Below are 17,490 nucleotides of genomic sequence, written 5' to 3' on the forward strand. Positions count from 1 at the left end.
CAGGCCTCCCTCTTTTCTAGCAGGCTCCCTCTCTTGTTCCTAAGAGTGTCGTCCCTTCTGTTTCAGCTCTCCCAATATCAACCGTTTCTACTGCAACCCCTACAGAATATTGATTTCACCCACAGTTCATGCCATCCCATAAGCCTCTTCTTGGGTATTTTCATCTATCCGAATCACCCCAAGTGTGTGATAGTCGCCTTATTTCTAACAATCCTCTCTTGATTAGATGTCTCTTTTCCCCATGCTTTGTAAGTTACTTATTGCTGTGCAACGATTGATCTGTCTTGAAATAGAAATATAAAGTGCATTTGAAAGATGAATTGCAGCCATGGGTGGCAATGCTTATCATATAACCATTTCCTTATCATTGCACCAGAGCTCATCTCTCAGTCTGTTCCTACATCACACAAAGCCAGAGGTCACTGAGACCCAAATTCACCCTTCCCCTCTAGAAGAAACAGAAATTGGGAGGAGGAAATATATCATTTACATTATCTGATGAGGCTATGAAATGTACAAGATAGAAGTGTTATTTCCTTAAGAAAGCTGGGTTATTTCTGTAGGGACTGAGTTGCAGTCTTGAGTGGTGGTGGTGATAGGGTCAGTGGAAGAGGAAAGGGTTAAAGAGAGTGGTGTATGGGAGACGCCTTCCTGAGACCTAGGCAATCAGGCTTTGCTTCTTGTGTATAAAATGAGAAAGGAGTAGCTTTGAAATCATGGAACAAATAGCTTCTTAAATCTTTTATCAGGGCCCAGTATGAATTCCACCTGAGAATGTGGGTGTGCCTGCATGCACCCCTTGGATGCCATCCTACGGACCAAACTGAGGCATCTTTCTCACTTCCCTCATCCCCAGAGGCTGGCGCAGTCTATTACTTCCCAAGGAAGGAAATAATAGTTTCCAAGCTGGTTACACATCACTATCGTGCTATTGGATATTTCCTATTCTCTTTGCTTGGCTTTTTCTGAGTTTTGGGAGCTGTTTCTTTGTTCCTAGTCCATGTTTGCAGGCTTCTGTCCTTGGCAATATTTTTAAGACACAACCACATGGTTTAGTTAGATTTCTCCTGTCGTCTCTCCACCTTCCAAAGTGGCAACGTGACGCTGTTTTCTATGGTGCTGTAACAAATGATACAAATTTACTGGCTTAAACAAGACAAATTTATTATCTTACCGTCATGGAGGTAAGAAGTCCTAAATGGGTCTCATTGGACTAGGTCCCATAGGCTCTCTTGTAGCAGTCAAGGAGACGCAGCTGGGGTCAAGCTTGCAGACCCCATCAGCAACACAAAAATCCTGCAGGTAACAGGACACATCTTCCCTAAAAGTCACATTAGCATCAATCTGTTGTTACTTCAGCTGGTCTCTTTGAGGGCCTCACATTCCAAACTAAAGTCTCTCAAAATATTTTGTCCTTCAGCGGACACAGATGTCTCCCGGAGGTTCTGAGAAATATAGCCTGCTCGGTATTGCTATTGTGCTAATGATTCTTCACTGACAGTTACTGCTCCATCCCCACCCCAGGGTTGCCCTGGAATCTCATCTGAGTCCAGCTCTGCTTCCCACGACTGCCCTCCTGGCTGAGTCCTTGCACCCTCACTGTTCCACTCTCCTTTCCACAGAGTATATGGTACTGCCCCTCAGATGGCTGTTCTTTCTGTGAGGACAAGTAATGCTTCTTAGGCCCGAAAGCCCAACAGAGGCCTTTATTTCCATCACTGGCTCAAGAAGATTTGCCTTGTACTGCTTCATTGCATTGAATTTTATGGTTTTAGTATTACGTGTCTGCAAGAGTTATGGATTCTATGACACTGATTTCTGAATATGTAAGGTTTTAACTTTTTTTCTCTATGATTGAAAGGAGGAAGAACAACTTTGCAGCACTCGGGGTAAGCACTTCCATGTTTCTGATCTCTCTATAGCATAAAGGCTCTTGTGAGGTCCATCGTGAATTTGACAGGAATCTGACCCAAATCATAAGATGTCTGTGATTTTTTTTTAAACACTTGTTCCTTCTGTTGTGAAGAAGTCTGTATATGTTTCCATTTTGATGATGTTTTAACTTTTATTAACTTATCATTTTTTTTGGGGGGGTGGTTCCTAAACTTCAGGATTGATGTGGGATAGGTAAGGTCTTACCTGGATGGCTCACTGTCCTTGGGCCATTTCTCTGGAGATAAGACATGAACCTAAATCTTCTTTGGGATGCGACGTAGCACAGATAAGTAAGCAACCCCCTCCTTCTATCCCTACACCATGCCCTCAGCCACACCCACCTCCCCCTCCTCACCAACTCCCCTACCTTCCACCTAACCTTTCACCAATACTGCTAATATTGCTCAAGTATTCAACACTACAACATGAAGGGAACACGCTGTTGGAAACATACGAAAAAATTAAAAAAAATTACCTCACTGCCAAAAAATCTAACTCTACAAAAATATCCTCATCTCCACAAAATATTCTCCTTCATAATCCATAAATTCTAGTGAAACTAAAATGTTTCAGGTATTGGAGAAATTATAAAAGAGAGTTCTGAAAAGCTACCTGACACTTCCAACCTAAAATTGCCATTTTGGAAAGTGAGAACATTTTGGGCATGAGATCTTTGAACTTTAGTAGATCCAGTTCCTAGTGGAATCAGCATAGATATAGTATATTCTTGAGGTTCATTGTTCTTTCTCTGTTGTAGCACTAACCATACATTTTCAGTTTTCTTGTTTACAATCTTTCTCAATAGACTCCAATAAATATTTGTTGATTTCACTGCAAAAATAACAACCATAGTAATGACCAAAGGAAAACCTGTGGTTTAAAACCAGAAGCTTATGGTGCACTGTGTCCAGATTTAGACTCTTAGGTGTGAATACATTTCATCAGTTCCTTGTGTGATTTTTTGGTCCTTACCAGTCTTGTAGGTAGCACACCCTGAAGCTGTGATGTGATTCCACCTAACAGTTATTGCTGATTTCATTGAAACTTTTCTCTCTGTCAAAATTCCTTGACCTAATGTTGAAAATTTCCAGGAATATTTTTGGAACCTCTTCACTTAAAAGTGGTTCCTTTACAGTTTTCTCCAGGGTATTATAGAGAATGTTGATTTAGGAAATGACCCTAGTGATTCATCCTAAATGTGGAAGGGGAACCTGTGGTGGACAGCATTGGATGTCATTTTCTTCCTCCAATGGCTGGCACTAAGGAAGTAACTGGAGGTCCTTGCAAAGTGTCTCTCATTTCAGTCACTCTGTTGCTTGCTTTTGGCTTCCTTGTCTTTGAGAGAACACATTAGCAAAAATAAATGAGAACACAGATGACCTGAATACTTTAAACATTTATTTAGTAGATACATATTGAACTTTATACACTGCAGACATGACTTTTCTACCAGCATCCATTAAACATTTATAAAGATTACTTATATACTAGAGAAAAAAATAAAATGACAATCCCTCAAAGCAAAAACCACATGGACCATATTTTCTGACTACAATACATAACAGTTTTAATCACACACACACACACACACACACACACACACACACACACACACTAAAAAATCTAAGAGAAAAACCAAAACTGTAATTACAGAGTATTTAGAAATGAACAAAAATAGGAAGACTTTAATATGGTCAAAGCTGAACTCAGAAGAAAAGTTCATAACCTTGGATGATTTTTTTTACCCTAAAAAAGAATGAAAGTAAATGAATTAAGCACATAATTTTCAAAAACCTGGTTTAAAAGGAGAAGTTAGACAAAGAAAAATATTTTCATGCATAGAAAAAATGGGATTAGGCAAGTAATCTGAGAGGCCGAGTAAATGAGGCCAGTGGAGGAAATCTAAAAACGATCTACCATTTTTCTTGGAAATCGGTATTGTACTTTTCCAGGGAATATATTTTTTCAGGATGTCAGTACATCCTGACTTCCATGAAGACATGGAAGATGTTCAGTAGCTGTTTAAACTTGATGATGAGATGATAAAAAAAAAAAAAAAATCTGCCATTTTTGCATTTTAAAAGAGGAATATAAAATAAATTGCTATTACCTTAAAATTTCAAAGTATATTTAAAAGTTTCTACTACCCACAGGAAGATTGAGGATTATTTAAAACTCCTTATTGGAAGCTGAGAAAAAAAATAAAAATAAGGGTAAAAAACTACAGGTGTTGTACAAAACACACAAAGAATGGCAACTGAGCAGAATCTAAAAGGCAATTACAGGATGTCATCCAACTAGTTTTAGTTTTTCGTTTGAGTTGTTTACAAGTTTTTGTTTTGTGATCAATCTGTTGAACGCACCTGCTCATTCAGTTTTCTGAGGATGCTATTTTGGGCAATGCTGAACTTTCCTTTATTCCCAGATTTATACCAGCCTATGCCTTGCTGGTCAGTATCAGAGCAATATAACGCTTCTCTCCCTCCTGAAACTTGGGGAGCCAGATCCCACTTTCTCCTACTCCCTACAGACTCAGATTCCAGAGTAGATTGTCTTGCAGCCTTAGTTTTTACTAAAATTGTACACTTTTGTGCTTTTTAGTGTTTCATAGGTATTTTAATGGCAGAGGTTTTTTTTTTTTTATCATCTCATCATACCTATTAGGGGGGTACAATATTACATGAAGCTTCTCTACTGCAGCATTCTTCAAACTATATTCCTTGGAATGTTATAATTGATGTTCATTGGTGTTTCCTGGTTCTAAATCCCCCATTACAGATTCACCATGAATATTAGGAAATTAAAGGCTTAGAGAAGTCCAGAGCGAAGAAGTATGGTTCACATTTAAAAATCTGAGTTTCTATTTAAGCACACAGCATTTTTTTCACAGCTGCCTGGGCCTGGCGCTAGGCTGGGGTTGACCAGTAGGCTTCCTCCCTTGCTCTCTTCTCCTTGGAGCAGCCAGTGACCTGACCAACTTTTGGACTTCTGTGGTGCTTTTCTTGTCTTTTACCAGTACTTGGCACCAGGCTATTTACATATGTTGTGATCTTCCCACTGATTTTATTTTTCTCTCTAATAGCAAAGAGGACTAACTCTAATAAGCTCCTACCATGTGCCACCTCACTGGTTTGCTTTAAATATGTAACCCAGATGCTTGACTCTTCCTCTTGATGGAGGAGTGTGTGTGTGTGTGTGTGTGTGTGTGTGTGTGTGTGGTGTGCAGAGTTGAGGGCAAAAGTGGTCTGTGCAATCCACCCTACTATTAGCCCCCTGGACATCTACACATTGGCTCTCTTTGCAGCCCCACTGCCCACACTAACGGGGCCTCAGATGTCTGCTAGTGATGGAGGTGAAAGAAGTTCTATTCTTCACCTCTGGAGCCCTGAGGAAGGTTCAAACAGTTCTTTATTTCAAATTCACCATGATAGAATCCAAGTCCTCTGGCCTTGGTGGTGAAGTGTCAGGCACAGCTCCCCTGGTTTAGTTACATATTCACTATACCTCCGCTGGAGGCAGGGGCAGGTGAGAGGGGGTACAAGTCTGCTCCCTCACATGGACACTGTGCCACCCAACCCCTTTGTTCTTCTCATATTGGCACTTTCCTTCTCTGTCCCCTCATCAGAGTCTGTCTCCAGAGGCTTTCATCTCATCCCCATTCTGAAACTGTGGCCCTTCTTCCAGCCATTTCTTGAGTCTTAGAAACCTTCAAGACTTTGGTAGGTCATACTATCCTCATTCTTGCCATTTCTGTAGACAGGCAGGAGGAGAAGAAATGGTTGGTTTCTCTCTCTCTCTCTTTTTCTCAGTGTCTGTGGCAATCTGCGCTCTGAGAAACAGTTGCCTTTTTCTCTGATATATGGATGACTCCAGATCTTGAAGGCACGCTAGATATCTTGCATGTGGAGGGTCACTTGATATTTGCAAAAACGTTTGGGTCTCATTGTGCAGAAAGAGTATGTTTTCTCCTTTCTAACATTGGCTCAAATGACAAAGTTCCTGTTCCAGTTATCTATTTCTGTATAAGAAATCACTCCAAAACTTTGTGACTTAAAAAAGAAATCTAACCATATTTATCTTGCTCATAAATCTATAACCTGGGCAGGGCTCTCAGCAGGACCCACTGTTTCTCTGTGATGTCAGCTGAAGAAATGGGTGGTCTTTCTACTGGGCCTCTCCTGCATGGTGGCTTCAGAGTAGATCAATTTACGTGGTGGTGACTCAGGGTTCCAAAGATCAGTGTTCCAAGAGATCAAAGCAGAAGCTGCAAGGACTTTTTTGACCTAGTCTCAGATGTCACACGATATCACTTTTGCTGTATCCTATTGGTCACATAAGACCAGCCCTGATTCAATATGGCAGTGGGCTACACACAGACAAGAATATCCAGAGGCAGGGATCACTGGGGGACGACGTTGGAGGCTGGCTCCCACAGCCTCCCCCGATTCAACTGCAACAGACAAACTGATTTTCTAAAATGCAAATTCAGTTTTCATAGCATGTGACACCACTGTACCTAAGAGCTTCAGTGGATATTCCACCAGAAAGAAGAAATTGGAACACATATTTTCTATGCTATTTCCAGCTACTGTGTTGTTTTTTTTTTATTAAATGGAATATTGAATTAGAGGCAAAGAGCATTTGTAGTCCGGCATTCCATTTTACAGAACAGCACTCATGTCATAGTATCCACCCTGGCTTTCAAAGAATCCTTCTGACTCTGTACACTCCGTTTTGCACATTATATCAGAGAGGGAGGAAATTCCAATGAATGGCTTTAAAATGAGAGTAAGGCATCCAAACTACTGTGAAACCAGCAGCCATCCCATTTCAGCTCCCAACTTCATGCTGAGCAGTAACAAAAGAAATAAATGGAGACTAACGATGCTTTGGTTTGGGAAATGATGCTTACATGCACACGATGCATCCACTTAAGTCTTTTAAAAACCAATTGTTCTAATGATTTTATTGCTCTGTAACAAAATAAATCAAACGGACACTGATTCCAAGGTCATTGTGAATTGAAGTTTAACCACATTAAAGCCTAATAGGATGCAAGTTTGAACAAGGAGAAAGGCATCACAGTATATTGCATTCTTGTAAACATTGGTACAAGTACAGAATAATAGAGACTCCCCTAGTTAATGCTAAATAGGCCCCAAGTTCCTCCGCTTTCAGAGGCTGAAGCATTAAGGATTCTTTCCCATTTACATCTGCTATGGTAAAATATACTGCCCTAAAGAAGAATGGATTCCAATTTGGCTACTTTTCTCATAAGATGCTGTTGGTTCTCCTCCAGGTTTCTGGTTCTCTGGGAGGTGGATTCAGCCTACAAGAGGGAGTGCTACAGGATGGCACGAGGGAAAAATGCTGGCCCTAGTACAGAAGATATAAAATGGAAGTGAAGCATATCACTGAGGCTTTGGGCCACACTCTCTTCCCCAGCTCCATCTCCTTGGGAAAAGGACTTCATTATGGAAAGGGCTGTATATCCTTCAATAAGTAACAGGGTGAGTAACCTTACCCCTACTCTGTCCTTTGTCTCTATGCCTTGTGTCCTGCTCTGTCACCTCTGCTGGTCACTAGAGCAGCAGGGGGGAACTCCCTGTTGGCCACGTTTGGGCAGATCAGGTCTTTGCAGTTGGTCTGCAAAGTGTCACCACATCAACTTAGCGCTCACATCTAATGTACATCAGCCGGATTTCTTCGGAGGACAGAAGAGACAGCACAAACACAAAGTGAGGGGCCCCGAGGGGAGCCCTGGAATGTTGGGGACTAGGAAGTATGACTTCCTGATTCTCACAGAGAGACTGCTTGGGGTCTCAAATGTGATGATGCTCATTGGTTGGTACTGAGGACAAAGGTCTGGAACCAGAATCACATTTGGCTACATGGATCTGAACCTCACCCTGGGGCCACACTGCAAACTGGAGTCCACTCCAGCGGGTTAACTTAGGCCACATGGGCAGGGAGGGAGTTGAGTCCTGGGAGACAGCTGTGGTTACCACCCTGCTGCTGCCACCAGGTAGGATTCTCACTCTGCCAGCGACTCTTTCAGCCACATCCCCACCTTGGGCAGCCTGGATATGCTGTGCAATGGACCCTCTGTCTTGTGGCTGTTTCTCCACAGCCTCAGGCCCTTGAGTCTTGTCTCACTGTTTCCTGGGTGGCCGGGTCAGTGTGACAGCTCCTCTTGGTTGACACAGTGTGAGATGAGGCATTGCAGCAGAGCTTGCTTATTGCAAGAGGAGGAGGGGCCAGCAATCAGATGTTTTCTAGGACATCCAGGGGGACGAGGCCTCTCTTCTTTCCACTGAGGACTCTGATAAAGCCATCTTGCTCTTCTTCAGAAGTCAGGCAGATCTGAATGCCAAGGAAGAAAAAAAAAACCAAAGTGTCAATAAGAAAGAAGCTAGAGGCTGCAGCATGAATCCCTGCTGACTAAGGTCAGCAGAATATCAAATTGGAAAAGGGAGAGCAGTGTCAGGGTGGGAAATTGTGACTCTGTGAGAAAAAGTTTTGGTAAAAAGATAGGCAGAACCCTGGGTTTAGAACTAGGTCCAGTCATTGAATGTTTTCTGAGATCCAGTTTGACGAATGAGGATCAAGGAAAGCTTGAGAATCTACCATCTTAGGAAGCTGTGGCAAAGTGGAAACTTTCTCTTTCATTTGGAGGTGGAATGGAAAGATGAGCTCAGATTAGTCATGAGTAGAAAAGGGTGGAAGGTGAGGGAGAACCAGAGGAACTCCTTTGGGCCATGAAGGGGGTGACCAACTTGTATTAGTTTGCTTGGGACTTCCTCAATTTTGGCACTGAAAGTCCAACATCCTGGGAAATTCCTCATTCCCAGACAAACTGGAAGTTTGATTATCCTATCAAATATTTTACTCATCAAGCCAAGTCAGAGATAACTCAGTTGTCTACGGACCCTCAATTCCCTCCTTTCTGCTTTTGCTCATTCATTCGACACATTTTCATTGGGTGCCTACTACGTATGTGTTAGGTACCATTCCAGAAGCTGGGAAAGTAGTGGGGAAAAAAAAAAAAAAAAAGACAGATCGCTGTTCTCATACAGCTGATTGAGCAGACCTGAGAAGACATTTCATTGAGCAATTTTATGTGTGATGACTGCAAGGTTCATGCTATTTTGATCACTGATTATTCAGTGACTAACACTTAGCAAACTGACAATATACACAATTAATATTTTTTGAATGAATTAATGAGTGAAAAAAAGGGTGCCAATGTAACAATATATGGCAATCTTATCTAGCCTGGGAGGGGTGTAAGAAAAATATCCCTGAAAAAGTGACATTTAAGCAAAGAGAGGGGAGTATTGTGGGAGGGAGGGAAAAGTGAGTAGAATATGAACCAATTCCAGTGTCAAGAGATTGTGCCACTTTAGAGTGACTAGCTAGAGCAGTAGTTAGAATGGTGGATGGAGGTGGTGAATAGTGTCAGATAAAGCCAAAAATGCTGGCAGGGCTCAGAATGTGCAGGAAACCCATGGTAAGTCCTGCTAAGTCCCTTAGCTGACCTTCTGGACCTATCTCATTGATTGGAACTGGGTCACAAGCCAACTAGCCAACCAGCAAGGAGAATAAGACCAATTCAATCAATTCAGTTAGGATTTACTTAAGAGATGGACAAGTGAATGAAAATCAAGGCTCTGTAGTATGGGAAAAGTGCAAAAATGACTATTGGTATCCACCAACAGTTGGGTGTTAAAGGATTTTAAGTGGAAGAAAGAGATAGATTTCTTTAAAGTAGTTCTTCATTCTTTCTTTTCCTCTTCTTTCATCTTCCCTCTTCTCTTCTTCTCTTGTTACCTGTTGTCATTCTTTCCTTTCTCCTGTCTCCTCTCCTTTTCTTCCTCCCTTGTTCTCTCCCTCTCTTTCTCTTTTCAGACAGAAGACTTCCAAAGGCTGAACCAATTTTCTTCCCACTGCTGACCAGTCCTGACCTGTGCCCTCAGCTTGCTAACAACAGTGTAGACTTGACTTCGGTGCATCACGTGTGTAGCAGTGGTGAACTGAGCATTTCAATGCCAAGGTGGGTGCAGTCTATCCAGAACAGAAGCACCCCACATACTCAGCACTCCATCTTCAGTCAGCCCAGTCCTTCCCTAGATATCAAGCCCAGCTACACTCAGCCCCTCAGCATTACTCAGAGACTTTGCATTCCTCATAGGAAACATAAAAGTTATGGTTTTCTATAATAAAAGACTTACCCCTTTCTTGCTCTATGTCCCAGAGCCTAGACTCTTTGCTGGGATGCAGGTTCAACTTGGTAGTTAAACACTCAGCATTACATTTTTGGTCCTTTCATTTTAATTATAGTTGTTGTTATTATTACTTTAATACCACTCATCCATATTTCTGCTCTGGTTTCTGCATTTATAGCTCTACCACCCTCCTGCTTTCACACCCCCTAGTATTTAAAGACTATGGGAGTGGACTGGATTTTCCACACTCCTGTCTCTACTTGATATCTGGTTGCTGACCCACTCACTGGTACTCCCTTCCTTCTCCTGTATTGCTTCAAATTCTGCTACCTGACAGTTAAGTGCCCCTATTTTGTCAGTCCCATTTTGCTCCTACTTGGCTAAAGTCCTACAGTCTAACCAACTTGGGGGAGCATGTGTACCATTAACATCAAAGGTTGTCCTCTGCGTTGCCGCCAAACTCCTTAGCATTCCAATGTACTGCCACTTATAAAAGATAAGTAATCATTTTATTTAAAAAATATATATATATTTTTTGCCTATCACTTCTGGACTGAGTCTTTCCCTCCAAATACCCATGAAAAGACAGGGGGTTGGAGGTGGAGAAGAAAGGTCATAACATTAATGCCGAGACTGAAGGCCATTCCACAAGCGGACTGGAATTTCCATAAGACCTTTGGAGTTGAACTCATTGATGACTGAAGCAAGTTGTGCTGCTAGATCAAGGATAAAAAGAAGAGAATTCCCCCTCTAAGGTCTGTCCCAGGCTCAGAGATTCAGCATCTGTCCAGATCAGAAAACCCGCCAGCCATTTCTCTTTTACTGTGGGCTCTACTTTCTAATGTAGCCAAAATATACTTCTTCCTTCTCACACTACCCTCTTTCCAACCAATGCCTCTCTTTCTACATCTATTAGGAGACTGTGGTCCTCTAAGAAAGATAAATGACAGGAAGTAGGGCAAATTAGAAATGGCACAAATGTTTCCTAGAGGAAAGTCCCCAGCACATAAAACAGTGGATGGGAATGGAGACAGAAAGACTGTGGGAGGTCTCGCAAGAAGGAGAAAGTAGTTTTGCATGAACTGCAGGAATTTAGAATGCTGGGGGCAAGAGCGATGGTGATGAAAGCAAATCCTAACTCAGCCCAGCAGACCCATGTAGGATGAATGCCTCTTAGATTCCAGAAGTTACTCTGAGCCAGGCATAACTACCTGTGCCTCCAACTAAGCACCCCTGAAGACACCGGAGTGGACCCTGAGCTGGACCCACCCTGATCCACTCATCTTTTCAGCTGGGAAACCTCCGCTCTGCACCCATCACTCCTTGTCCTAGAATAAGTAAATCGCTTGAGGCAGACACTGTTGGTTGATATCAATAGTCATTTCTGCTCTTCTTCCCATGCAGCAGAGCCCTGGTTTTGTTCTGTTGTCAATCCCTATGCTACATGACTCAGGAAAATCCTAATGGTCCCAGTCTGTTTCCATTCTTCTTGCTAGTGATTCTCTTAGTGCTTCCCATGGGACTTAGTTCCAGCCAATGAACCAGGATGGGAAGGTGTGTCTTCCTCTTCAAAGAGATAGACTACGAAGAAAATCTCTCCTTGTCTGGAAGGGATTCTTGGTATAGCTGCAGTCATCTGTGCCCATGAGGGGAGGTGGCTAATATTTCAATATGGCAGAGCTGAAGGGTGGAAGAATCTGGATCCCTGACTATGGGAATTACAAATTGAAGAACTTGCTTGTATCCAGAACTCTTATTATGTGAGTAAAAAAATACCATTTGAAGTTGATTTAATTTGAAGATGTGCATTAGTTCACTATTGCTGTTATAACAAATTACCACAAATGTAGTGATTGTAAACAACACAGTTCTATAGGTCTGATGTCTGGTGGGCTCAGCTAGTTTTCTCTGCTTTGGGTTTCACAAGGCCAAAATCAAGAAGTCAACAGGTACTATTATTATATTTATTATTTTTGCATTTCTCTAGGAGATAATTCAGTTCCAGGCTTATTTAGGTCCTTGCCAAATTCAGTTCCTTGTGGTTGTAGGACTAAGGTCCCTGTCTCCTTGCTGGCTGTCATCCAGGGGTCATTCTCAGCTTCCAGAAGTCACCTGCATTCCGTAACTTGCGGTCCTTCCTGTACCTTCACACCCAATAAGGGTGAGAGGAGTCCTTTTCACATTTAATCTCTCTCTGATCTATTCTTCTGCCTCATCTCTCTTCTACCGTCTTCTGCTGCATCTCTCTGACTCCAGCCAGATACATTTACTGTTTTTAGGGCTCAAGTGATTAGCCAGGCCAACCTTGACAATTTAGGATATTTCCTGTCACAAAGTCTATAACCGTAATCACATCTGTAAGTCCATTTTCCATGAAATCTGGATTTGTTTTCTTTGGCTGCTATAACAAATTACCACAAATTTAGTGGCTTAAGACAGCACAAATTTATTATCTTGCAGTTCTGAAGATCAGAAATTCTAAAATGAAGGTGTTGTCCAGGCTGCATTTCTTCTGGAGACTTTAAGAATCTGTTTCCTTGCCTTCAGCTTCTAGAGGCCACTTTCATTCCTTGGCTCCTGACCCCTTCCTCCATCTTCGAGGCCAGCAGCATAACATCTTCAAATCTCTCTCTGATCTCTGCTTCCATCCTCACACTCACTTCTCTGACTCTGACCCTCTTGTCTTTCTCTTATAAGGACTCTTGTCATTACACTGGGCTCACCTGGATAATACAGGAGAATCTCCCATCTCAAGATCCTTAACCATATCTGCAGAATCCCTTCTGCCATGTAAGGTAACATATTCAAAGTTTGAGGATTAGATCATGAGGCTGTTATTCTGCTTGCCACAAGACGAATGGATCAAGACTATTAATATAAAACATTAAAAATATTGGAGAAAACATGTGCCTATAAGTGAAAGAATAATTTTCAGCTATATTGAATGAAGTAGGTTAAAGGAGGACTTGGCCTCGATGTTTTGAGAGAATTTCTTGAGGTGAAGAGTGATGTAATGAGATGCAAAGAGAACATGCTGCAGAGGAAAGGAGGCTGATCGGGAAGAAAACACTACAAGGAAATAAGTACTAAGTTAAAATCATTATTTCTTCACGTAGGTTGTTAATCTCTTGCTTTCTTTCTTCTTCTTCTGGTACCCCTATGACACAAATGTTGTTATGCTTAATGTTGTCCTGGAGGTCTCTTAAACTCTCATTTTTTTTTTGATTCTTTTTTCTTTTTGCTGTTCTAATCAGGTGTTTTCTGCTACCTTATCTTATAAACTGCTGATTCAATCTAGTGCTTCATCTAGTCTCCTGGTGATTCCTTCTAGTTCATTCTTCGTTTCAGTTATTGTATTCTTCACTTCTGACTGGTTCACTTTTATGGTTTCCATGTCCTTTTTTATACTTGGTATCTCTTTGTTGAAATTCTCACTAAGTTCCTTGAGCATCCTTCCTTATAACTATTGTTTTGAACTCTGTATCTGGTAGGTTGCTTGCCTTCATTTTGTTTAGTTCTTTTTCTGAGGTTTTCTCCTGTTATTTCATTTGGGATGTATTTCTTTGTTTTCTCGTTTTGGATGCCTCTCTGTTTGTTTCTATGTATTAGCTAGATCTGCTACGTTCCCCAGTCTTGGTCAGGTGGCCTTATGTAGTACGTGTCCAGTGGGGTCCAGAGGTACAGTCTATAGTCTCCCTGGTCACCTGCACTGGGTGCTCCAGGAGTGTCCCTTGTGTGTGTCCTCCTGTTATAGTTGATCCTTGGTTGCTATTGGCATGTCAGTGGGTGGGATTGACCCTCAGGCTGATTGGCTGTGGGGTTTGGCCACATCCACAGCTTACAGGCTGCTATGCAGGGGGCTTACCCCACTGAGTGGTATTTGCCCCACCAGGCTGTGGTGCTTGTTGAGACCACGTTTTGGATGTGCCACTTGTGGGGCTAATTGGGCTATGCTCTGAAGCCAACCTCCAAGTATGTTGGTTCTGGGGCCTTTTGCGAGGGGCTCTGGTGCAGGCCCAGGTCACCCACTGCCTATGACTGTTCATGGCTACCTGGTAGGAGCTGCAAAGTGACCTGAACTTGTTTGCTGCCTGTGCTAAACCTGGAGGTGCATGGGAGAGGTCATGCTACGAACTGAGGACATTTGCCACCAGTACTGGACCTGGGGTAGCTCTGCAAAGAGCCAGGAGACCCCAAGGCCTGCTGCCACCTGCCAGCTCCCTTAAGGTTCAGCTACTGATAGAGCCTTGTACGATATGCAAGTTGGATAAGGCAGGGTCTCAGGGAATCACTAGAGTGGGAAGAGCTGTGATCCTCAGGTGAATGTAAATTTTGGTTTGGTGCCAGTCTGAGCCTGGAGCTACTCAGTAAAAGTCTCAGAGCACACGGAAGCCAGTCGCTGCCTGTTGGGAGCCTGCCAGACTCTGACAGTTTTCCAAGAAAGAGTGCAATGTGGGCAGGGATGGCTGCACCTGGAGAAAATGCCTCTGGCATTGGGGAAGTTGGGGGTGTCTCGGTTTCAGTGAGTCAGCGGGGTGGAGCCTAGGAGCTCATCAGGCCAACGAAATTCAGATTTGGCCTTGGTGGGGGCGGACTCAACACAGAAAAGATGGCAGCCGCTGCTGGCTGCATGGGAGAAGGACCTCATACAGGGAAAATGCCGACTGTATTCCAGTCCCTCCCTTGAAGCCACACACCTCAGTCTGCTCCTCATATGTCTCTGACTCTTCCTGAGTCACCGTCCCTTCGCTGGAGCCCAAGGTGAGTGCCTGCGAGCGAGTGAGTCTTGTGCATGGGCCGTTTAAGAGGACGTCTGGGTTTCCCGCAGTCTTCCATCCCACCTGGATGGTTGGAATCCCCACTGTTTTTCACAGCCAGATGTTGTGGGGGCTCCTCTTCTTGCCACCATACTCCGGGCTTGGGAGCCTGGTGTGTGTGGCTGGGGTTCCTTGCTCCTTCAGGGGTGCTGGAACCTTCATGACCAAGATATCCCTCCTGATTCCCAAATGCCAAATGGAGGTTTGGGGCCTGTTCTGTGTCTCCGCCCCTCCTACCAGTCTCGATGTGGCTTCTTTGTTATATTTTTAGTCATAGGACTTCTGTTTGGCTTGACTTCAGGTGGTTCTCCACGTTGATTGTTCTATAATTTAGTTGTAATTTTAATGTGTTCATGGAAGGATGCAGGCACAGTGTTTATCTACTCCACCATCTTGCATTTCTCTTAAAAACTGTGTTTTCATAAACATTCAGTGATTAAGTTAAAAAAATAGGTTGGGAAAGTAAATAGAATATGGTATTAAAATGTGAATTAGATGAAAAGTTTAGTAGGAAATATGTTGATAATAGCTTGATGGTTAGATTACCTGTGATCTTTATTTACTTTTTTCTATTTTTGGGGTTATTTTCCAAATTTTCTCCAAAATAAATGCAGTTCAATTTTGTAATCTAAAAATAATTTATTTTTTTCTTTAAAGATGGATAGAACACAAACGATAAATAAAAACAGTTCTATAAGGATGACATAACTATAGGATGAAAAGTATTTAAAAATACTTTATGATATTTAAAGTTGATTTATAAGGACATTTTTAAAATTTCAAAAATGCAGAAAGCATACTCATGTCAATGCAGACTCTAGTTGTGTTCACAACAAAAGGGTAACTTAATTCTATTTGGTGACAAGGCTTCTGTGAAAAAATAATATAATAACTGACACAAATTAATCCCAAGGCAGAAATGTGATTTAATCAAAGAGATGCATTGCATTTATTTTCAGAATCATATTTCTTCTATTTCCTTGCTAACGACCATTTGTTTATATTTTTAGAGTTATAAATATCATATTGGCTATTCTCTAATGCTTACTAGGTAATTTTAGGTGGCATTGGTCATTGTAGATGAATTCTCCATTAGGCTTTACTCTGAATGATGATGGCAGCAAGGCAAATGACCTTGCTAACCACCCGTGGTGGCCAGTCACTGTGGGGCTTTACACAGGTGACGGCATTTGACTCTCACCTCCAAATCAAGAAGGAGATGCTGGGGCTTTACACATATGATGACATTTTACCCTCATCTCCAAATCAAGGAGATGCTACTACACAGATTTTACAGATGAGAATATTGATATTCACAGGTGACTTTGCCAAAATCACACAGGCTATAGATCCATTTGTGCGAAACTAGAATCCATGTTCTAGCTACTACATTATACTTCCCTCAATTAACAAGCATGCTTTGAAATTTTACACTTAAAATAATTTAGGATACTAAAGTGGAGACAAATTTTGAATTTTTTCTCAATAATAGATTTTTAAAATGTAAATGTTCTTTCAAGTGGGTGACATTTTTCAAAAATTGGTTACCACATTAATGACAAAGATTGAAAATAGAAATTTGTGTAGCAATAAAGAGATTTTAGTGGCTTTTGTTGACCAGTATGCGATTGGAAATAAAAATGCCTTCAGTTCTTACAGAACTGTTAGGTTGGTGCAAAAGTAATGGCAGTTTAAAAGGTTAAAAATAATTGCAAAAACTGCAATTACTTTTGCATCAACCTACTACTACAGGACTTCAAGTGAGATAATAAAAATGAAGGTCATTCTCAAAGGTTCACTTTGCTCACAACACCTGAGAGTTTGTAAAAGAGACTGATACTCTGCCTTTATCCTGAGGGGTCCTGTTTCAGCAGGTCTCAGGTGGAGCCAAGAATTTGCGTATTCAGTAAGACCCCAGGTGATTCTGATTCAGGGGGTCCAAAGACCACGCCTTAATGAACACGAGGCTGGACAAATATCAGGGGTTATGGCACTTTCCTAAGGAATTCTGGTTAGATCACGTAGTTCCAAGCTCAGGCTGAAAAGCTATATTGTGTCTTGAGCATGTCTAATTGAAGAGGCTGGGTTGTCTTGCTTTCCCTTCACCCCGCCGATTGTTAGTTCACCTGTGAGAGTGGAAAATGCAGGTGTGAACCCATTCTCAGAAAATGTTCTTTTTGGGAAATATGGCCAAGAAATTGATAGAAGTCATTGAACAGATGTTTTGCTTCTGGAAATTGATCAACTTGAGCAGACTTTAATTTGCCTTCTGGTTTCACTGGTTTGTATTTTAAGAGCATAAAAACAATGTTTAATCTCAAACAGGAAGAGCAAGAGTATTCTGAGAAAAAAAATCAAACATCCTGGCAAAATTATTTAATAACACTTTGCCAAAAAAAGATGAACATCCTTCCCAAACTTATTTCATTCCAAAGACTTTCCAAATTTTTGGAACAGGAAGGATACAGCTGGGTAAACTTGGAGAAGTTTGAAGCACTGGCATGGAATTCAGC

General features: G+C 41.8%; 1 protein-coding gene across 3 annotated transcripts in view; it reads right to left on the reverse strand.

Moving 5' to 3' along the window:
* Positions 1-6,871: 6,871 nt before the first annotated feature.
* STAC (SH3 and cysteine rich domain) overlaps positions 6,872-17,490 on the reverse strand; it is a 135,373-nt gene continuing 124,754 nt past the window's right edge. For 2 of the 3 annotated variants that reach the window (XM_074312639.2, XM_074312640.2), the window contains one exon: positions 8,065-8,298. In XM_074312639.2, the coding sequence (XP_074168740.2) occupies positions 8,200-8,298 (99 nt within the window). In that variant the 3' untranslated portion in view covers positions 8,065-8,199. Of the gene's footprint in view, positions 8,299-17,490 lie in introns of all 3 variants that reach the window. The other variant, XM_019727663.3, reaches the window with a different exon arrangement.

This window comes from Rhinolophus sinicus, chromosome 5 (assembly GCF_057876585.1).
Source record: "Rhinolophus sinicus isolate RSI-liver-muscle chromosome 5, RSI-T2T, whole genome shotgun sequence".
Taxonomy (NCBI): domain Eukaryota; kingdom Metazoa; phylum Chordata; class Mammalia; order Chiroptera; family Rhinolophidae; genus Rhinolophus; species Rhinolophus sinicus.